The sequence below is a fragment of the Colius striatus genome, chromosome 13 (genome assembly GCF_028858725.1).
Source record: "Colius striatus isolate bColStr4 chromosome 13, bColStr4.1.hap1, whole genome shotgun sequence".
In the NCBI taxonomy this organism is placed as follows: Eukaryota; Metazoa; Chordata; class Aves; order Coliiformes; family Coliidae; genus Colius; species Colius striatus.
The window spans coordinates 786,077-807,146 of NC_084771.1; the positions used below are offsets into that span (position 1 = coordinate 786,077).

The following is a 21,070-nucleotide window of genomic DNA, read 5'->3' on the forward strand; positions in this document are numbered from 1 at the left end:
GCCTGCACACACAGGGCAGCCCTGGGGCTTTATTGTTGGGAGAGCAGAAAGGTCCCAGAAGAGCTGGTGCCAGGTCTGGGGTGCGGTCCACGGGCTGGGCACTACGGCCGCCGCCGGCCCCGTGGGCGGCCCAGGGGCTGCTCCTGCCGCTGCCCCGCTGCCCGCTGCGGCTGGGCCGTGCTGCCGGGCCCGGGGCCGCCCGCGGGGACGTCGTCGGCAGCCAGCGGAGGGATGATGTGGCCGGCGCGGGTGAGCACGCGGGGAGCGGTGAGGCGCTGGAAGGCGCGCTGCGTGTTCCATGTGGGGCCCAGCGGCGTGCGGATGCTCTGCTCGAACTGCTGGTGCTTCTCGAAGGGGAAGGGCAGCTCACTGACCTGCAGGGAGACAGCACGGCACGGGGGTAGCGGCACAGGGCCCCCATTGCCACCCTCACCCCCCGCCTTGCTCCCGGGTTTGTCTCCTCCCTGCAGCAGGTTCCTGGGCAGGGGACAGGCACGGCTTGGGGGTGCTTTAGGGATCATGGAATCACTGAATGGTGGGGGTTGAAGGGACCTTTAGAGCTCATCCAGTCCAATCCCCTGCCAAAGCAGCTCCCACCTACATCAGGTCACACAAGAACATGTCCAGGAGGGTCTTGAAGAGCTCCAGAGCAGGAGCCTCCACACCCTCCCTGGGCAGCCTGGGCCAGGGCTCCCTCACTCAAACACTCAAACAGTTTTCCCTTGTGTTTCAATGGAACTGTTTGTGTTGCAGCTTCATCCCATCACCCCTTGTCCTGCCACTGGATACAACAGAGAGAAAGTGCTGCCCCAAGCTCCTGACACCCACCAGTGAGAGATTTGGAGCTATGAATGAGCTGCCCCCTCAGTCTCCTCTTCTCCAGCCTGAACAGCCCCAGGGCCCGCAGCCTGTCCTCAGAAGGAAGATGCTCCAGTCCCCTGAGCATCTGGGTGGCCCTGCCTGAAGGGGCTGTGGCGCAGGGGCGGGCTGTGGGGGTCGGTGGGGCGCTCACACACCTGGTGCGCTGCCGCGTGGATGTTGCGCCGCTCGCTGATGATGGCATGGGGCAGGTGCTGGTCGCGCCGGGGCGGCGCTGGCGGTGGCTTCAGCAGGAAGCTGCGGGGCAGGGGCAGCGTGAGGCGCGGGGCCGGGCCGAGGCCGGGCCGGGGCACGGCCCCTCCCCACACTCACCGCTTGAGCCGCTTGGCGCTGGGCCGCAGCCCCCCGCCGCCCCACTCGCCCCAGCCCGGCAGCGCCAGGCTCACGGCCCGCGGCTTCCCGGCCTGCTCCGCCTTGCGCTTCTCCCGACGGAAATCCGCCGCCACGTCGTCCCCGGCGAAGGCCTCTGTGATCACCCCTCTCTGGTCCACGCCCCCGTCCTGCGGACAGACCCCGTCAGCACCCGCCTGGCCCCGGGGCACAGCCCCGTCTGCTCCCCGCTCACCTCCTCCTCCAGGACCAGGGGCAGGCTGGGGCACTGCGCCTCCCGCGGCTCGCCCGCCAGCACGGCCTGCAGGCTCAGCAGCTGCTTCTTGGCTGGTTTCTTGGCTCGCTTGGCCCTGGCGCTGCCCTCCCGCCGCTGCTGCCCCCGCTGCTGCGCTCCTGCGGCCGATGGCTTCTGCTCCTCCGCACGCTCCTCCGAGCCCAAAGCCTCAACCTCCTCCATTGTCCGCACTCTGCCCAGCTGCTCCGACAGCAGTGGCTCCTCCTGGGCCTGGGGGGGCTCCTCCTGGGCCTGGGGGGGCTCCTCCGGCCCAGGGCTCGCCTCTCCCTTGGCACTGATGGGGTTGTCCCCCAGCAGTTCAGAAGCTGCCTCTGTCTCACCAGCACCTACATGTTGGGGCAGCGGGTGAGAGCTGCCCAGCAGTGGGCAGGACGAGCAGGGCAGCAGTGTGGGAGCAGCCCCCTCGCTGCCCCTGCCTCTGCCCAGCCTGCAGCACCCCAGGCCCACGCTGCCCAGGGCCGTGGGCTCCTCACCTCGGCCCTCGGGGCTCCCTGCCCGCCGCGCCTGCCGTCTCTGCGCAAAGCCCTGGAGCAGAGCTTCTTCCTCTGACACCTCCTCTTCCTTCTCGTCCTCCTCCACGTCCTCTTTGCTCCCTGGAGCACCAGGCTCTGCCACGCCTCCGAGCCCCTCCTGCAGCTGTGGCTCTGGGGCCAGGCCACTGGGCTTGCCCAACATCCAGGGGTTGGCTGTGCTGGGGGCCACGGGCCTGGCTGCCGGCGGCTCCTCCTCCGGCACAGCCTCGTCCGGCTCCTCCACAGGCAGCTCCACACGCACCTTCTCCGTCAGCTCCTTGTTCCTGGCCAGCTGCTCCTGCAGGGCCTTGCGGGCCTGTGAGGGCACAGAGCTGCTTCTAACACAGGCCAGAGGCAGCACACCTGCCTTCCCTGCTCCCCCCAAGCTGTGGCCCCTCCCCAGCCAGCACTGCAGACCCCCTTGTGCCTGTCACCAGACAAAGAGAACTCCTAAGAGACACGTTTCACTGAGGTCTGTAGTGACAGGACAAGGGGGCAATGGCTTTAAACTGAGTGAGGGCAGGTTTAGGTTGGACATAAGGAAGAAACGTCTCCCATTGAGGATGCTGAGGCACTGCAGCAGGTTGCACAGAGAAGCTGTGGCTGCCCCAGCCCTGGAAGTGTTCAAGGCCAGGCTGGATGGGGCTTGGAGAACATAACCCTAGGGAAGGACGTCTCTGCCCATAGTAGGGGAGTTGGACCTGCCTGGACATGTTCCTGTGTGACCTGATCTAGGTGGGACCTGCTTCTGCAGGAGTTTGGACAGGATGAGCTTTAAAGGTCCCTTCCACTCCCCCCCCCCCCATTCTATGATTCCAACCCAAACCCTCTGTGGTCTCACCTCCAGGTCATACTTAGCCATGATGGCCCTGGAACGGGCCCATTTTCCCTTGTTCTGGTGTTTGAGACTCATCCGCTCCTGGTAGGGGGGGAAGAGAAAGAGAATCCTCACAACAAGCACCCTCACAAGAAGGAGCTTCCCAAGGGGTGGGGAGAGTAGCACCTGCATCCTGAGCTGCTCCAGCTCCTCCAGCCTGGCCAAGGCAGCCTCAGGGTCTGACTTGTGCAGCAGCTCAAACTCCTTCAAGGCCTTGCGCCTCTTGCTTTTCTTCAGCACACGATGGTACCTGTGGCACGAGGCAGAGCCCGTGAGCCAGGCCACAGGGTCTGGGGGGGCTGCAGGGACAGAGCACTGCCTTGGGCAGGGAGCTGCAGGCACAGAGCACTGCCTTGGGCAGGAAGCTGCAGGCACAGAGCACTGCCTTGGGCAGGAAGCTGCAGGCACAGAGCACTGCCTTGGGCAGGAAGCTGCAGGCACAGAGCACTGCCTTGGGCAGGGGGCTGCAGGCACAGAGCACTGCCTTGGGCAGGGGGCTGCAGGCACAGAGCACTGCCTTGGGCAGGGGGCTGCAGGCACAGAGCACTGCCTTGGGCAGGGGGCTGCAGGCACAGAGCACTGCCTTGGGCAGGGGGCTGCAGGCACAGAGCACTGCCTTGGGCAGGGAGCTGCAGGCACAGAGCACTGCCTTGGGCAGGGGGCTGCAGGCACAGAGCACTGCCTTGGGCAGGGGGCTGCAGGCACAGAGCACTGCCTTGGGCAGGGGGCTGCAGGCACAGAGCACTGCCTTGGGCAGGGGGCTGCAGGCACAGAGCACTGCCTTGGGCAGGGGGCTGCAGGCACAGAGCACTGCCTTGGGCAGGGGGCTGCAGGCACAGAGCACTGCCTTGGGCAGGGGGCTGCAGGCACAGAGCACTGCCTTGGGCAGGGGGCTGCCAGACGTGCAGCACACCCTGGGAAAGAAGGGGCCATATGTGCCATGGCCTCACACACCAGGCAGGGTCAGTCTCTGTGCCAAGACTGAGGCCAGGCTCCCACTACCTGCCCTGGCCATGGCAAGTCCCCCCTGCCACCTGCCCCAGCCGTAGCATGGCTCCCCAGCCACCCACCCTGGCTATGACCCAGCCTTACTTCTTGCTCTTGATCCTCTTCTCTCGACGAGCTTTGGCTTCATAGTAAGACTGCAGGGCCCGTGCCCTCTGCAGCTCTGCCCGCCGCTGCCGGGCCTGCCAGGGAACAGTGTGAGGGCAGCACGGCGTGAGGGGGCAGAGATGTGAGGGGAGCACGAAGGCAGCGCCGTGGGGCCAGCAGAAACACTCACCTCCTCCAGGCTCATGGCCTCCAGCGAGGCCGTCTCGGCCGGCGTCAGCAGCGGGTCTGTGATGGGCTGCCGCGTCCGGTGGAGCAGCGCAAAGACCTCCTGCTCCAGGGGAGTTCGGGCCTGGAGGGACAGCACAGGCACAGCCAGGTCACTGTGAGAAGAGCTGCAGGAGCCAATGCTCTGTCCCCTTCCTCCCCTGTCTCCACCCTCCCCGCTGCCCCTGAGCAGTGCGTCCCCCTCCTCCTGGGGGCTGGGCTCACAGCTCGCTGCCCTGGGGCCCAGGTCAGGTGGGCAGAGCTGCACCTGAGGCAGAGGAACAGGCTGGCAGCAGACAGGCAGCGCTGTCTGGGTGGCAGTGGATGGAATCACAGCACAGCTGTGCCAGGAACATCACACCAACCAGGCACTTGGGGCAGGCAGAGGGCACGGGAGGAGCTTGGCTGGGGCTGCCTCTCACCTGAACTCTCAGGAACAACAACAGCACAACCCCCACGGGAACTTACACCCAGAACCTCAGGCACCCTTCCAAACCAAGCTCTGGCAAACCAATCCCTGCCCCTGCCTCAGCCCAAGCGCCTGAGGGTTGCTAGTGGGCACCTGGCTCAGCCCAGCGCCTGCAGGCTCAGCCTGTGTGTCTCAGCTGAAGGGCTAAACAAAAGAGCGGGCAGCACAGGCTCCAAACCCTCTGCTCCTGCACCAGAGCACACTCCCACACCTGCTGTGCACAGGGAACGCACAACATCTCCCTGAGCTGAGTCACAGGACAGACCCTTCCCGATGCCCTCCGCGGCCCTCCCGTCACAGCCAGGAGCCCCCAGGGGGCTGAGCCCCACCACCCACCTTCCACGCAGCCGCCGCGTGCTCCAGGGGCACCAGCGTGGGGATCTCCTGCCTGAGGGGGAACACGAGCTGCTCTGCCCGCCGGTTCTGCAGCACCACCTCCTGCCACTTGCCCACGTCTTTGGAAGTCCGGACGTAGGCTGCCTCCCTCACGACCTGTCAGCGGGGGGCGGAGAAAGGGGGCGGGAAGCACGAGACAAGCCCCTGAGTGTCGGCGAGGGGGAGAGGGGCGTGCAGGGGCCGCGTGTGCCGTCTCTGAAGCCCGGCCCTCTCTGCAGCAGCCCGCTCACCCGCTCGGCCTCCTCTTTGCTCAGCGGCAGCTCCACGGGCTTCTTCCGCTTCACCCTGCTCAGCTCCTTCCTCACGCTGCTCAGGGCAGACTGGGGGCGGATGGGCTGCAGCAGCTCGGACAGGACCAGCTTCTCCCCGGTTCCTGAGGAAGGTGCCGCGGCTCAGCACGGGCACAGCGTGGCCCGGGGGGGGCAGCCCCGGTGTGGGGAGCTCTGCCCGCCCCCTCCTGGCGCTCACCTTGGCAGCTGACGTTGAATTCGGACACCTGCACGCTGGCCTCGGTCCGCTCTGCCAGCTTCCTCCTGCCAGAGGGAAGGGAATGCAGCACAGACCCCCCACGTGCCCCCCTCCACCCGCTGCTGCCGTTGCTCGCTGCCCACGGCGGACGCACGAGAGCCGGCGCCAGCGAGCGGCAGCCCCCGAGCGCCCTCCCCGCCACCCCCCTTTCCCGAAGGGAGCCCCTCAGCCGCCCCTCACTCACCGCCTCCGCCCGGAGAGAGAGCTGACCGCCTCCAGCAGCTGCCGGTGCCGCCGCTCACCATCCTCCCGGCCCTGGCAAGGCGGCACACGCGGTTACAGAGCCCGCCCGGGCCCGCCGGCGGACCGGCGCTACCGGCAAGGGCTGCTCCGCGGCGGCCTCCACCGCCCGGCCCCGGCAGCCCCGGGACAGTGGCGGCCGCGGCACCCGGCGCCGCTCACCTCGTCCTCGGCCTCGCTGCCGCTCGGGGCCGCCTCCACGCCCAGCCAGTCCTCCGCCATGGCGCCGCGCGACCTGCCGCCAAGCGCGCCGCTTCCGCCCGCACGACGTCACGGCGGGGCCCAGCGGGCGGAGCGGAGCGGCCCGGCCCCGCCTCGCCGTGGCGGAGCCCTTCGAGCGGCGCTGCCTCGGGAGTGCCGCCATTGGCGGGGGCCCGACGGGGCGGTGCCCGCGGCGTCCCGCACCGCGTCTCGCGGCGCCTGAGGCGCGGCCCGGCGGGCGCATCCCCGCACGTCCCGCGGTCCCCGCCGCGCCGCGCCCGCCCCTCCCCGGCTGCTCGGCCCCCTGCCTGGCCCCGGGCTTCTCGCAGCCCGTCCGTGCGGCCCGAGGGGTGTGTTGTGTGAACGGGAGCGGCGCGGAGCGGCCGGCGCTCAGCCGCGGCGCAGCACACGGCGCGGGGCTGCGGGTCCCGTCCGAGCGCGCTGCCGCCGCTGCGGGGCCGGGCGCGGCCGCGGGACACACGCACAGCGAGCGGCTCCGTAGCGGCCGCGGCCCTGAAGCGCCCTTTGCCCGCCGTGCCCGGCCGCGCGGCGCCAGGCGCGGCCCCGCGGGGGGACCCGGGCTCGGTCCGGGCGGGGCGAGACGCGGCGGCGCGCGGTGGGAGGGGCCGCCGCGGAGTGGCGTGGCGCTCGGCCAATGGGAAGGCGGGGAGCGGCGGGGCGGGGCCAATGAGAAGGCGGGGAGCGGCCGCGGTCCCGCCCCGCGGCGCGAGGCGTGGCCGCCCCTCCCGCGGCGCTGAGGGAGCGAGCGGCGCGCCCGGCCCGGCGCTGCCCGCACCGGCACCGGGTGAGCGGCGGCGGCGCGTCCCCCTGGCCTTTCCTCCCCTTCCCTTCCCTTCTGGTCCCGGCGCGGCGGCGGCGCAGCGGGGGCTGCCCCAGCCCTGCCCCAGCCCTGCCCGATCCCCGCCCCTCCCGGTGGGGCCTGTGCGGGGCCGCCCCGCTCCCGCCGGGCGCTCCCCTCGGGGCCGAGGGTGTCCCCGGCCGCGCCCTGCGCACCCCCTCTCGCCCCCCTCTCCTCTGCGGGTTTCCATGGCGACTCCCCTGCCGGGGAGCGGGGGTTTCCATGGCGACGGCCGCCGCTCCCCCCCCCCGCCCCCCGGCGTCGATCCCCGCCGGGCCCCGGTGCTCAGGCGCTCTCCCTGTCCCCGCAGCCCCCAGCCCAGCGCAAACGAGCCCCGCGGGGCCCCCGATGATGCCGGCGGCGCGGGCGGCGGAGGAGCAGCGCCTGGACGTGTGGCGGCCGCCGCCGCCCCAGTGACGGCCCCGCCATGTCGGTGATGGTGGCGAGGAAGAAGGTGGTTCGGAAATGGGAGAAGCTGCCGGGCAGGAACACCTTCTGCTGCGACGGCCGCATCATGATGGCCCGGCAGAAGGGCATCTTCTACCTGACGCTCTTCCTCATCCTCGGCACCTGCGCCCTCTTCTTCGCCTTTGAGTGAGTTCCCGGCGGTGGTGGTGACGGCCCGGTGACCCCACGGCTCAGGGACGGGGTTGGCCCGGGCTCACAGGCTCGGTGGCCCGGGGAGAGGGAGGGAGCCGGGTGGAGGGGAGGCTGGCATGGCTCTCGCTGCCTCTTTGACTTCCCAGATGGACCCCGAAGGTTTTGGGGGAGGCTGGATGGGCCCTGCCAAAGCTTTTCCCCCTGCTCTGCCTGCAGCCTGACACTGGCCCTTCGTCTCTACTGTCCGTGCTTTCCCGTGTTTGGGGCTTACAGCCCTGAGCACGGCCAGAGGGGATGAGGAATGGAGGGCTGGGGCCGTGTGGGGACAGGCGGGGTGCAAGGGCAGTGCTGCCGCACTGACAGTGCCGTGTCCCTGCCACCCCAGCTCAGCCCCGTCTCAGAGGTGACCCAGCTGGAGAACAAACAGAAAGCAGGAGCGTGGCAGTGCGGGGTGCAGGCGGCTCCAGCGTGCCCTGCAGCTGCACTACAGCACGGTCTCCCTCCGGCCCCACAGCACGGCCTCCCTCCAGCCCCACGGCACGGCCTCCCTCCAGCCCCACGGCACGGCCTCCGTACAGCCCCACAGCACGGCCTCCGTACAGCCCCACAGCACGGCCTCCGTACAGCCCCACGACACGGCATCCCTCCGGCCCCATGGTACAGCCTTCCTCCAGCCCCACAGCATGGCCTCCCTCTGGCCCCATGGCACAGCTTCCCTTCAGCCCCACAGCACAGCCCTATGGCACAGCCTCCCCCCAGCCCCAGGGCTGCTCTCTGCGGGGCACCAGGCCACTCTTTCGGCGCTTCAGCACTCAGCGGCCTGAAGAGCTGCAGCCCAAGTCCTGGGTGCTGCCAAAAAAGCAGGGCCTGCCCCCTCTCCCCAGTGCTCCCCGAGAGCTGGGCTGGGAAATGATCTGCCCATAGACTAATCCTAGAGAAAGAGCCAAACAACAAGGACAAACACCCTGTGTTTGCCTCCACACTGGTGCTGTGGGGAGGGGGCACGACTGCCCCTTCTGCCTGGTGTGAGGATGAGCTTGGATCAGCTAAACTGCCTTGAAACTTTCCTTCCTCTGTCTCCATCAGCTTGTTTATGTTGCTCTTAGGAAGGCGAAGGTCCTAAACGCTGTTGGGTAACACCAAAGCTCTTTAAGCCAGGAAAGAGAGTGGAATAAACTGCTTGCTGCTTAAGCCCTGGCTCTTCCTCCTGATAACACAAAGCTCTTGGCCCAGATGCTACCCTCAGAGACATCTCTCCCTCTCCCTCAGAGACATCTTCCCTAGACTGGGGAGCTTGTCTCTACTTCCTCTGGCCTGGCATTGCCCTTCCTAGCTCCTCTCATTACTGGCTATCACTGGCAGCCTTGGAAGGGCTTTCTGGAATGGTCTGCCTTGGCTTGCCACGTCCCAGCTAAGGATGTGGCTAAGGTCAGGCCTCGGCCAGATATGAGACTGGTTTTTCTGCTTAGTTGTTGTGCAGCTCTGGGGGCACGTGCTGTGCAATGGATGGGGAGGTGTCAGGGCTCCTGCCCGTGGGAAGCCCGAACGCTCCCTGACTCAGTCTGAAGTGGAAGGTATGAAATGACACCCCTGGTTGTTTTGTTGTTTGGAAGTGGAGCTAAGGCTTCCTGCCTTGCAGGGGGCTGGGGCTCTGGACCTTGGAGAAGAGGAGCCTGAGGGGTGAGCTCAGGAATGGTTACAGATGCACAAAGGGTGGATGTCAGGAGGCTGGAGCCAGACTGTGCTCAGAGTAGGCCAGTGACAGGACAAGGGGCAACGGGCACAAGCTGGAACTGAAGAGGTTCCAAAGAGACACAAGGACAAAGTTGTTCCCTGTTGAGGTGAGGCAGCACTGGCAGAGGCTGCCCAGATGGGCTGTGGAGGCTCCTTCTCTGGAGACATTCCAACCCAGCTGGTTCCTGTGTGCCCTGCTCTAGGAGGTGCTGCCCTGGCAGGGGGGTTGCACTGGATGAGCTTTCCAGGTCCCTTCCAACCCTTGAGACTCTGTGATTGTGTTTGCTGCTCCAGAAACACTTCTTGCAAGAGATAATTGCTCTCACTCCCTGCGGAGCCTGTCCTGTGCAGAAGAGCGAGGCCACATCTCCTCTCAGCCGTGTGTGGCCTCAGCAGACCCTGCTGTGGGGCAGAGCCAGCCAAGGTGCCTTCCAGGCCCAGGGCAGTTTGGTTGTTTGGCCCTGGGTGCAGTGAGCATGTGACTAGAAGTTCCTCGAGAAGCCCCTTCCCTGTGCAGGAGTTCCTCTTGTCCTTGCTGGTGCTGAGACATCCAGCACGTGCCTTGTGTGCAGAGCTGGAGGGCACTGGGGGGGCTGCTGAGATTCTCTGAGTTTGAGTAAAGCCATCTGAGTGGCTGGAGCTGGGGAGATGAGGAAGGTTCGGGGAGATCCACCCCCCTGATCTGATTGTGTCGAAGCATGCTGCTGTGATGTTCTCTGTTTGAAGGAGGTGGGTTGGTTTGGAGATTGACAGAAAATGACCAGAAACACTCCCCAGTGCCTGTGAGGAGATGAGCAGCTTGGCTGCTCAGGAGCCCTGCTTGCCCTGGATGCCTCCTGAAGTGCTTTTGCATCAGGGGCTTGGCCTTGATCTTTTCTCTCTGTTAATTGTTCCTTTCAGCCTTTGGCAGATTCCTGTGGAAATCCAGGCTCCCCCTTAAAGTTTGTGCTACAGACGAGCAGTTCAGGTTGTGAGAGTCTGGTTTTGGCGAGAAGCAGACTGTGGCTCACGGAGGAGTCCTTTGATTCCTGTGTGCTCACTGCAGGGCTGCCTGTGTTGGAAAGGCTCCTTTCCTTCAGCTGCATCACTCGCGCAGTCACACCTTGTCTAAACACGGCTGGAGGTGCCTGGAGCCAGGGAGCCTCTGGCTGCACCACGGCCGTGTGGGTTTGTCCCCGACCCTTGGGCTGCCCCGGTGCCAGCTGCCATGGCCAGGGAGCGGGTCTGTCCCTGACCCTCGGGCTGCCCCGGTGCCAGCTGCCATGGCCAGGGAGCGGGTCTGTCCCCGACCCTTGGGCTGCCCCGGTGCCAGCTGCCATGGCCAGGGAGCGGGTCTGTCCCCGACCCTTGGGCTGCCCCGGTGCCAGCTGCCATGGCCAGGGAGCGGGTCTGTTCCCAACCCTTGGGCTGCCCCGGTGCCAGCTGCCATGGCCAGGGAGCGGGTTTGTCCCCGACCCTTGGGCTGCCCCGGTGCCAGCCGCTGGCCGGGGGCGGGAGGTGCCGTGTGTCATGTGCTGAGCCAGGCGGTTCTCGCCGGAGGAGCAGAGCCACAGCCACTCTGCTTGGGCTGCTGCTGGGCTGTGATTGTTGTTTTCCTTCAAGCAATTCCCGCTGCTGCTGTGGGCTCCTGTGCTGAACGCCCCGAAGCCACCTCAGCTGCACCTGCAGGCCCGTTTATGGTTTTAACGCTCCGGGCTGCAGAGCTGCCGTCTGGAGCCAGGGCGGCTTTTCACAGGGGCGGGAGCAGGACCCGGGGCCGATATGCTGTCCCTGCTGTACCTGGAGCTCCAGCTCCTCCCTCGCAGATAAAGCAGAGGCCCTGGGAGCTGGGCTGGCCTGGGGCAGTCCTCTGCAGTGCCCAAGTCCTCTGCCCAAGGGCACCTCTCACTGCTGCCTTGGCACAGAGCGGCTCCAGGGCCGAGGCCAGTCCCTGCAGGATATGAGACCTGCATTTACCTGAGGCTACTCTGTGGCTGTGACGTGCCACCTAAAGTTGTGTTTGATGTGTGCTTGGCGTTGTTTCAGACACCTAAAGTGCCTGTCAGCTTCCAGAGGAGCTGTCTGCCCGTGCTGCCCATGCCAGAGCGCGAGGACCAGCCCCGCTGAAGTGCTCCGAGCCTTGTGGGCACTCGGGCAGTGGGATGTTGCCTCGTCTCTCTGGCAGCTGGGAGCCTCCTCGCTGCTGTTTGTCTGTAACAGCCCTCCTGAAGCCAGAGCTCTCTCCTTTGGACTCTCCCAAGCAGGTGTAAGAGAATGGGGTTTCTTTTGTCTCCAGCTTTTCAGCATGAGCGCCTGACGGTTGTAAATGTTACAGGCGCGATAGCGGCAGCGAGGCTGGGCTGGGCGAGGGGCTGCTCTCTGCTGGCCTGAGACAAAACACCCTTATCACTTAATTCTATAGATTTATTTATTTTACTTTCTTAGCTATGTAGAGATTAAAATGTCTTTGTTTTCTGCTCCCCCTCTGCTCTGCCCTGCTGAGGCCTCAGCTGGAGTCCTGTGCCCAGTTGTGGGCTCCCCAGCTGCAGAGGGACAGGGAACTGCTGCAGAGAGGCCAGTGCAGGGACACCCAGATGCTCAGGGGACTGGAGCATCTTCCTTGTGAGGAAAGGCTGCAGGCCCTGGGGCTGTTCAGGCTGGAGAAGAGGAGACTGAGGGGGCAGCTCATTAATACTTATAAGAGTTTAAAAGGTGATGGCAAGGGAATGGTGCAGCACTTTTTTTCTTTTGTCTCCGGTGACAGGACAAGGGGTGATGGGATGAAGCTGGAACACAAACAGTTCCATTGAAATATAAGGACAATGTGTTTCAGTGTTTGAGTGAGGGAGCCCTGGCCCAGGCTGCCCAGGGAAGGTGTGGAGGATCCTTCCTTGGGGGTCTTCAAAACTCACCTGGACATGTTCCTGTGTGACCTGATGTAGGTGGGAGCTGCTTTGGCAGGGGGTTGGGCTGGATGAGCTCTGAAGGTCATTTCCAATCCCCACCATGCTGTGAGTTGAAAAAAAAATCTCAGTGCTGACACTGTGTGACTTCATGTTATTTGTTTTTCCCCAGGCCCCAAAGATTTCACACTGACAAAGAGGTGCTCTGGGGTGGTGTTAGCTCTGCTTAGGGCTGTGTCAAGCACTGGCAAAACTCAAACCCTTGTTGATCTGTGCTCTTCTTACGTTTTCACTCTATAGTTACATTTTCCTCTCCAAGTTGTGTTTTTCTCTGCTCTACCTCCATAGAGGTATACTTGCTGGTACCTGGAGTTGAGCTCCTTGGGCTTGTGAGGTTGTGTTTCTGCAGGAGGGAGCTGCTCCCAGGTTGCTGGATGGTGTGCCCTTCTTCCTGCACCTGGGCTCCTTCCCAGAAACAGCTTGGCTGGCCTTGCAGCCTGCACCTCCTCTAGCACTGCCAAGCAGGCCTTGGGTTGACTGTGGCTGGGAGAAGGATGATGACTGCATCTGGAATAGTGTGCCCAGTTCTGAGCCCCTCAGTTGCAGAAGGACAGGGAGCTGCTGGAGAGAGTTCAGCACAGGGCCACAGAGATGCTGGAGTGGAGCATCTCCCTTGTGCAGGGGGGTTGCACTGGGTGAGCTCTCCAGGTCCCTTCTAGCCCTTGAGACTCTGTGGCTCTGAGGTTCTGTGACATTGGCCCGATGCTTTGGTCTCTGTCTGAGGTTGGTGGCTGTGCTGTTGGGTCGGTGGCACGTGCTGGCAGCGGCCCCGTGGTGCCAGCCGGGCTCCAGCCAGTGTTCCCTGCACCGAGGTCAACGGATGGACAGGGAGAGTTTCTGCAAAGCTCCAGTCCTGCCCTGCAAGGGCTGCTTGGGAAGGGCCCCAGCCCCGCAGCACTGCAGCACAGCACTTGCCTGCTGCCACGCTCGCTGCCAGCCCATCAGGCGCTGGAAAGCGTCCCAGGGCTGGGCGAGGCAGATGGCTGCCGGGGCTCAGGGGAGGGCGCTTCCCTCACCTCGGCGACGAGCCCACGGCGTAGTTACGTGTGACCTCGGGGAGTCAAAACAGGGCATTTCCCAGCGAGATGGAAATGAGCTGTAGAACAGAGCTGGTGCTGGGCCTGAGGGCCCTGACCGCGAGGTGCTGCCGTGGCTGAAGGCCGCTTCCACCGCCCTGGGCTGCTGATTTCCCCTCCCTCCAGGGCTTTGGCTGCCGTGCTGGCTGCGGCAGCCCTTCCCAAATGCTTGCTCAAGCAGCCCTTGTGCCCTGAACTCATGTCACCTCCCGCCTGCTGCTCCTTGCTGCTTCCCCCTGCCCGTCCTAACAGGCTCTTTGTTTCAGCCTTTCCCCCCACCCCAGCACCCCTCCGGGGTGATGAGTTGTGATAGAGCTGTTATTGTCTGCGATTAGATGACAAAACGCTCAAGAACACAGATACTGCGCTGGGAATGGAGGAGGAGCAATCTCCCTCCGTGCCAACAGCGTGGCTCTGTTGACTCTCAGCTTTCCCAAACAAAAGCTCTTTGCAGTGCCCTTTCCGTCGTGCCCGGAGCGAGCTGCTGAGCCTCACCGTGCCGGGGCAGCCACGGACCGCAGGTGTCCCGGTGCCAGCGGGTACCGGTGCAGGGACACCTCCCGTGGTCACCTTACCTGTTGCTCAGCCCTTCTGGGCAGGGCTTGGCTTTCTGTTCCCTGGGACAGGGAGGGAGGGCCAGGGCCGTGCCGGTGGCACAGCCGGGGCTCGCCAGACATGGTTGTGGTGCGGTGGGCGTTTGTGTCGCTGCCCTCACCTCCTGCCCGTGTGGCTGCCCTGCTGCCTAGGGAAGCCAGAGGGCCCTGCTCAGCCCCTGCTGTGCCAAGGTGGGTGCCCAGCACAGCACCTGGCAGCTGGCTCCCAGCGGGGTGAGGATGGTGATGGGGTGATGGTGGTGACGGGGCCTTTGCTGAGCAGATGCCTCCTGCACGTCGGTGGCGGCGGCCGAAGGAGCCCCAGCGTTACTGCTTCCTTGTGACAGTTTCCAGGGGTCTGTTTCCCGTCAGACAGGAGAACAGCTGGTGTTTTCTGGGGCTTTCTCCTTGCCCTCGCTTCTGCCCACCTCTGTGCAGGCAGGTTGGGATGGCTCCTCTTCCCTCCCAAACTGTGTGCCCCGTGCCTGGGCCAGGCTGGGAGCAGGGTGGAAGGGCTGGATGGTGCCACATCCTGAGCCAGGGCGGGGAGGATGGTCACACGCTCTTCTGTCTCACCTCCTAAACTTGCTGGCTGCTTCCATTCCCACACCAAGCTCTGCGGTGGGGAAACGTCAACGTCGAGGCTGCTGTGCCGTGCCTTGGGGACAGCAGAGCAGGACTCCCAGAGGCAGGTTTCCTTGGGGAGATGCCCAGGAAGTGGTGAGCAGGGAGTGAGTCACAGCCCACGCTCCTGCTCGGACACAGGCTGCGTGGGGAGCGCGCTGGTCGCCGCGGGCACCGATCCCCTTGAGTCTGGAGTGCTGCTGTGTGTAGAGCTTTTCAGGCCTGTGCCTGGGAGAGTGCAGGCAGCACAGATCATGTGCTTGCAGGCAATAAGTCTCTTTGCTGACAGTGCACTGGATAAACTTCTAAGGTGTCAGTGTCTATCACAGCCTGGAAGCTCTGGCGCAGTTTCGGTTCGGCTGGAACATGGGTCACCAATCCATATTTTTAGGCTGTAATGGGTCCATGTTGTTACAATAACCACAAAGGCTGTCGTGTCAGTTGGACAAGGGGCGAGCTGCAGCCCTTTCAGGCAGGCTGTGGCAAGCTTTGCAAAGAATAAACCCGTGTTCCTTCTCAAAGCAGGACTGGAGGTTTCTGTTTAATCACTGACTGATGGGCAGCTCTTTCTAGACTTTGCCCTTACCAAGGGAAAGCAGTTACCTGGGGCTGCTGAAGACAGAAAGCTCAGCCCTCTGGCTGCTCAGCCCAGCTCTGCACAGGGGGGGACTCTGAGTAACTGCAGAGCTTGTGGTGCCTGAAATGAGGGACTGGGCAGGGGCCAGGCCCTGCACGTGTCTGCAGCTGCAGCCCTGCCTGTGCCCCCTCGCTGGGGCCAAGCAGTGGCCTGGGAAGGCCCAGGGAGCCTTCCTGCAGCACAGTGTGGGCTTGCAGGATCCAATTGGTGGAACAGTGGGGAACTGCACTGTGTTTGGAGAGGCTTGGGGGCAGGAGGGCTGTGGTGATGCTGTGGATGTCACAGAAATGGCCTTGCTTAGGGTGAGAGGTCCCCTGGGGAGGACAGTCCCGGGGCTCTCGCCACGGGTGCCTGAGGGGGTGTGGAGGGCAGGAGGCTGGGCTGGGAGCAGCACAGTGGGGTCGGGTCTGGGTGCCCAGCACCGTTGGGAAGGACCTGGAGCAGTGTGTGAGGAGAGGAGAGATTTTGCACAGGCCTTGGGACTTTAGTGGGCTTTCCCCTGAGCTGTGGGACCTCCACTCTGACATACACACGAAGGACCTGGGGTGAAAATGTGTTTTCTTTCTGCCCAGTCTATCTCTCAGCTGTGACTCCTGTGCCTGTGCTGCAGTGCCCACAGGAGCATGCCTGTGGGTGTCCAGCAGCGACACGGGCCTGGGGCAGATTAACCTCCCTGCTCCCTTTGCACTGCCTTAATCAGCGGGATTAGCAACACAAACTCCTCGTTGGCCCTTTCTGTATTTATAAAGCAAACAAACTTCATGCTGCTCTGGCAGGGGAGGTGCACTGGATGATCTTTCAAGGTCCCTTCCAGCCCTTGAGGTTCTGTGGCTCTGTGTTTCCTCTCCTGAGCCGGGTTGTCTTGGGGCAGGAGCTTTTCTGCTTTCTTTGGAGCTTTCATATCTCCCGCCTCAGGGGAGTCAAAGGAAGCCCCATGTCTCACTGCAGGGGAATGGTCCCCTTCCCTGTGAAGGACAGGACACAGTTCATCCCTGGAAAGTAACTTCTGTTGCTTTCCTGGGAGGTGCTGCCTCTTCAGGGCACAGCCAGAGGTTCCTGCTGCTGCCTCGTGTGCCCCGTGGCTCTTGGGGCTAGGCCTGGGCAGGACCCCTCTGCCTGGCCGGCTGCATGTCTGCCCTCGCCCCTGACTCTGGCCAAAACGGGAGCTGGAGACAAAACAAAGTGCTGGGCAGCATTCTGTGCCTGGCTGGTTACAAACACGGTGGCACTTTGCTGGTGGCCAGTGGCTGGAGCTGCGCCGGGCTCAGGAGGAAGCGATGGACCGCGTGTCCTCTGCAGGAGTGAGCAGCCTTGAGGCAGGCCTGGACTGTGCCACCTTGCCAGGCTGCCAGGGCCTGGCTGGGGGCTGCAGGGGTGCTGGGGGCTGGTGCTGAGGGCTGCTCCCCGCAGGTGCCGGTACCTGGCCGTGCAGCTCTCCCCCGCCATCCCCGTCTTCGCCGCCGTGCTCTTCCTCTTCGCCATGGCCACGCTCCTGCGGACGAGCTTCAGCGACCCCGGCGTGATCCCCAGAGCCCTGCCCGACGAGGCAGCCTTCATCGAGATGGAGATTGGTGAGTGTGGAGCCAGCGAGCCGCTGAGGGCTGGGCTGGCAAAGCCTCTCTGTTTCTGGCGCGTCTGTAGGCTGCAGAGCCCTCCCTCCCTCCCCGGCCGGCATTCCAGCAGCGAGCATTGCCCCAGATGGGGCTCGTCCCCACCTGCTGACTAATCCTGCTTGGCTGAGGCTCAAAAGCATGGTGTCATGTACCTGCTTCCCTTCCCTTCCCTTCCCTTCCCTTCCCTTCCCTTCCCTTCCCTTCCCTTCCCTTCCCTTCCCTTCCCACCCTTGCCCTACCCCCTTCAACCCCCCTCAATATGCCAGTGAAAGCTCTGGCATCCCTTTCCTGCCTCCGAGCTGCCAGGTTGGCTCTGGACGGCGGGAGCAGAGCGGCAGGCGCTGGCTGCAGAGCAGGGCGGGGAGGTGCGTGGTGCAGGGGCAGCAGCTCTCATGTCTTGCTCCGCTCTCCCTCTCAGAGGCCACCAACGGGACGGTGCCGCAGGGCCAGCGCCCGCCCCCGCGCATTAAAAACTTCCAGATCAACAACCAGATCGTGAAGCTCAAGTATTGCTACACATGCAAGATCTTCCGGCCGCCCCGCGCCTCGCACTGCAGCATCTGCGACAACTGTGTGGGTGAGTGGAAAGGCTCTGCCCGCCCCCTGCCCCTCCCTCCCTGCCCCCTCCCTGCCCTCTCCCTGCCCGCCCCCTGCCCCTCCCTGCCCGGATTTGTTATTAAAAGGGCTTTGAGCTTCCTTACCCTGCTTCCGCTCCTGGAAAGGGGACCACGCGTTGGCAGAGGGGTGGCACAGGGGGTCCTTGTCAGCTGGTGAGCTCGGGGCAGGGCGCAGGCGGGACCGTGGCCGGCGCTGAGCCCCGTCCCTGCTGTCACAGAGCGCTTCGACCATCACTGCCCCTGGGTGGGCAACTGTGTGGGGAAGAGGAACTACCGCTACTTCTACCTCTTCATCCTCTCGCTCTCACTCCTCACCATCTACATCTTCACCTTCAACATAGTCTACGTAGCACTGAGTGAGTGTGGCTGCGGGGACGGGGGTGGCTGGGCTGGTGGAGGGAGGGGGATGCAGGCCGGGCTGGGAAGGGGAACTGGACTGGATGTGATGTTCCACAGGAGAAAAAACATCTCCCTCTCTCTGTATTGCCAGAATCTCTGAAGATTGGGTTCCTGAACACATTGAAGGAAACCCCAGGGACATATCCTTCCTCAGTGCAGAGGGGCTGGCTTCTCCAAAGCTGGGGGTTGACGTGAGCTGTGTGATGCAAGGGCTGGAGCCTTGGTGCCCCAGCTTCTCTAAGGACTCTTTCGGGGCCTTTGTCCCCGTGATTACAAGGCAAGGAGCAATTTTGTGGCTTTTGGGAGGAGGGCAGGACAGAAAGCCATGTTTAGAAGAGGAGAGGTTAGGGTGCTGTGCCCGAGGCAGTGACACAGCTGGGCCAGGGCTGTTCCCAGGCTGTCCCCAGTCCTTAACTGTTCTCACTGTACTGGAGGTGCTCATCTGCTTCTTCACCCTGTGGTCAGTGGTGGGGTTAACTGGGTTCCACACCTTCCTGGTGGCACTGAATCAGACAACCAACGAAGACGTAAGTAGAGTCTTTCTGTCCCTCTGAGCCCTCTGCCAGCTCCTGGCCGTGCGCCTCACTGACGTGCCCACGGGCTGGGGCGGGCAGTGGGGCAGCAGGCCTCAGCTCCTGCCCTGACTCTTGCAGATTAAGGGGTCTTGGACTGGCAAGAACCGTGTGCAGAATCCCTACAGCCACGGCAACATAGTGAAGAACTGCTGTGAGGTGCTCTGTGGGCCTCTGCCCCCCAGGTGAGCTCTGGAGGGGCAGCCCTGCCAGTCCTGGGACCCTGGGGAGCAAACCCTTCCTTGGCTACCAGGCCTGGCTGATCTTCTGCTAGCTGTGTGTGTGTTTAGGGCTTCTGGAGGGCACTAGGGACATGGCTGGGTGCTCTGGGGAAGATCTTGTGTTGCCTACCTTGTGTATCTTGAGCGATTCGAGCCCGTGATGCAGCTCCTTGCCTGGGGCAGCACGTGGGGCAGAGGCTCCTTCCTGGGAGCTCCTTTCAGTGGGCTCCTGCCCTCTGAATTGGGATGCTCTCCAAGGGGCTTGGTTTTCACAGCAAGAACATAGAGACTAAAGGAGGTTTGGGCTGTGTCCAGCCTGTTTTGGAGAGGAGCGCCTTCCCCTGGCATTTGTCTTCCCCCAGCACTTTTCCCGTCAGGATAAGAAGGTGGTTTCAGGGGCAGGGGTGGGGGGCATGGGTCTCTGACAGTGTGGTTCTGCTCTTGCAGTGTCCTGGACAGACGAGGCATCTTGCAGCAGGAGGAGAGCTCAGCTCAAGAAGAGTCGTGCCGGCGGGGGCCCAGCAGCGCAGAGCCTGCGGCTGCCCAGGGCCCCGGGGCGCAGGAGGGCAGCGCTCAGCAGCCTGACACAGCTCTGCCTCAGCACAGCACCGTGAGTGAGCCCGCTGCAGGGGCTGAGGGGCTGGGCCTGCACCAGGGAGGGAGCTGGCAGTGGGACTGAGCAGGGATGAAGTAACAGTCGGGGGCCTTGCTGAGAGGCTGCTGCTGAACAGCCTCTGCTGCTCTAGCCCTGCAAACCAGCGGAGCCAGCTGGGAGGCTGCTGGGCTCCTCTGGCTCTCCTGGGGCAGCCTCAAAGCTGGCTGTGGCTTTGGAAATGTTGGTCCTGCTGGGACAGCCCCTAGGAGCTGGAAGCCGTGGAGACCAGGATGGGTCGGGAGCTGGGGGGCTGCAGGCACCTTGTTGTGGCAGCTGGTTCTCATTGAGGGGCTGTCCCTGGGCAGGGCCCTGGCAGCTGTGGGACCTCCACCCACAGAGAAAGCCATTGCCCCACGGGGTCTGGTCCTGAGCAGCCTGGTCTGGCTTTGCAAGAAGCCCTTCTTTAAGGCTGGAGACCTCCAGAGTGCCCTTCAATGACTCTGAACTGTGGTGGGAAGTGGCTGTTTGGGCGTGAGCTACAGAAACAGCCTAGACTACTGCTGGAGCAGTCCAGTGCTCTAGATCTTCATGGAGCTGCTGGTTTGCTTCTTGGGTGGCTCCTGGTTTCTCCTTTTCCCAAGCACAAGAGCCTGGAGCTCTGAGTGGTGGAGCTGGAGGCAGGAGCAGGGCAGTGGGTGCAGCGTCTGTGTGCTCACACAGATGCTCTTGGCACTCAATGCTGCCTCCTCTCCCTCTCCCTCTCCCTCTCCCTCTCCCTCTCCCTCTCCCTCTCCCTCTCCCTCTCCCTCTCCCTCTCCCTCTCTCTCCCCTCTCCCCTCTCCCCAGGTCCCTGTGCCAGCCCTGAGTGACACGGCCGTGCCAGAGGAGAAGCAGCCACCGCCTGGGGAGCTCTCGGCCCCTGCCCAGGATGCTGGGCAAGCAGAGCACTAGCATCTGCTGGAGAGGGACAGCTTTCTTGTTTTGTCTAAATCAAAGCTGGAAGTGATAGAGGAGAGGAGGAGATGGGCTGGATGGATGGCAGGCAAAGGATTCCTCATGGCCGTTGTGCTTTAGTGATCATTCCCCTCGCTGCGCAGGCAGCACCGAGTCACGGCCCCAGGCACCGCTGCGGCCGCTCTGCCTGCGGGACGGGGCGGGACCTTCGCTCGGCAGGCTGGGCACGGCTCGGGGCCAGGCTCACCTGGGGCTGCTGGCCAGGCCGTGGGGCTGATGGCCATGTGGTCCCCAGCTCAGTGGCCAGGCTATGGGGCCGGTGGCCAGGCTGTGGGGCCAGTGGCCGGGCTGTGGGGCTGGTGGCTGGGCTGTGGGGCCGGTGGCCAGCCTGACCCCCCAGCTAGCCCTGGCTCTGACAAAGTGACCCGTGGTCCAGCAGCTCTGCAGCAGTGACGCTGGGGCCGGCTGCTCGCTGCTGCTGGGGAATCCTGGTGGGAAGGGAAAAGCAACGGATGGCAGTGGTGTCCTGTCCCCCCTCCTCCCTCCTCCCTCCAGTCTGTGGCGTTGTTGTGTGGGTTCACGTGGCAGAGGTTGTCTGGAGACGTTTTGGTGCCGAAAGGGCCGAAACAACCTTTGGGGAAGGTGTTCTGCTGGCAAGTTTTTAAAGTCGCTTCCTTCCCGTGCTCCTTCTCCCCGGCTCCGTCTGTCCCTGGCCTCTGCACCACACACAGCCATGGCGTGAGGCTGGGGCTGCAGGGGAGGCTCTGCCCGTGCCACGGGCCCTTCAGCCAGTGCCAGGCCCCGGCATTTGGCTCCCAGGTGCCTGTGCCTGGCACAGCCACGGCCGCCCTGGCCTCCTCTGCCGTGCTGCTGTGAGCACACAGAGCCCGGTCTGTCCGAGCCCCTGGCAGCAGGGGCGGCTCAGCAGGCGGCTGGTGCTGCCCGTGCCCCACCGGGCTGAGCAACTGCTCCCTGCCAGGGCACAGCCCC

General features: G+C 64.1%; 2 protein-coding genes across 2 annotated transcripts; one reads left to right on the forward strand and one right to left on the reverse strand.

The window, feature by feature from the left end:
- UTP14A (UTP14A small subunit processome component) lies at positions 1-6,178 on the reverse strand. The gene is made up of 14 exons (XM_062006890.1): positions 6,006-6,178; positions 5,788-5,858; positions 5,544-5,608; positions 5,306-5,448; positions 5,016-5,171; positions 4,176-4,295; positions 3,986-4,080; positions 3,020-3,143; positions 2,858-2,935; positions 1,978-2,332; positions 1,445-1,830; positions 1,192-1,379; positions 1,017-1,116; positions 1-374 (listed from the first exon to the last, which is right to left on the reverse strand). The coding sequence occupies exons 1-14, from the start codon at positions 6,063-6,065 to the stop codon at positions 102-104; spliced, it is 2,214 nt and encodes a 737-aa protein (XP_061862874.1). The 5' UTR covers positions 6,066-6,178; the 3' UTR covers positions 1-101.
- A 587-nt stretch (positions 6,179-6,765) lies between these two features.
- Positions 6,766-20,763, forward strand: ZDHHC9 (zinc finger DHHC-type palmitoyltransferase 9). The gene is made up of 10 exons (XM_062006312.1): positions 6,766-6,849; positions 7,214-7,497; positions 16,520-16,680; positions 17,141-17,299; positions 17,558-17,695; positions 17,830-17,878; positions 18,163-18,265; positions 18,392-18,495; positions 18,979-19,141; positions 19,973-20,763. The coding sequence occupies exons 2-10, from the start codon at positions 7,331-7,333 to the stop codon at positions 20,075-20,077; spliced, it is 1,149 nt and encodes a 382-aa protein (XP_061862296.1). The 5' UTR covers positions 6,766-6,849; positions 7,214-7,330; the 3' UTR covers positions 20,078-20,763.
- The last annotated feature ends 307 nt before the right edge of the window (positions 20,764-21,070 follow it).

Excerpts from the sequence above, each read along its gene's own strand:
- UTP14A (XM_062006890.1), bottom strand. The coding sequence starts at position 6,065 with ATGGCGGAGGACTGGCTGGGCGTGGAGGCGGCCCCGAGCGGCAGCGAG. Across the intron at positions 5,859-6,005 it reads GCAGCGAGGCCGAGGACGAG|GGCCGGGAGGATGGTGAGCG; the intron begins GTGAGCGGCGCC and ends CCGCCTTGCCAG. Across the intron at positions 3,144-3,985 it reads AAGAGGATCAAGAGCAAGAA|GTACCATCGTGTGCTGAAGA; the intron begins GTAAGGCTGGGT and ends CTCGTGCCACAG.
- ZDHHC9 (XM_062006312.1), top strand. The coding sequence starts at position 7,331 with ATGTCGGTGATGGTGGCGAGGAAGAAGGTGGTTCGGAAATGGGAGAAG. Across the intron at positions 7,498-16,519 it reads GCCCTCTTCTTCGCCTTTGA|GTGCCGGTACCTGGCCGTGC; the intron begins GTGAGTTCCCGG and ends TGCTCCCCGCAG. Across the intron at positions 18,496-18,978 it reads TGTGGGCCTCTGCCCCCCAG|TGTCCTGGACAGACGAGGCA; the intron begins GTGAGCTCTGGA and ends CTGCTCTTGCAG.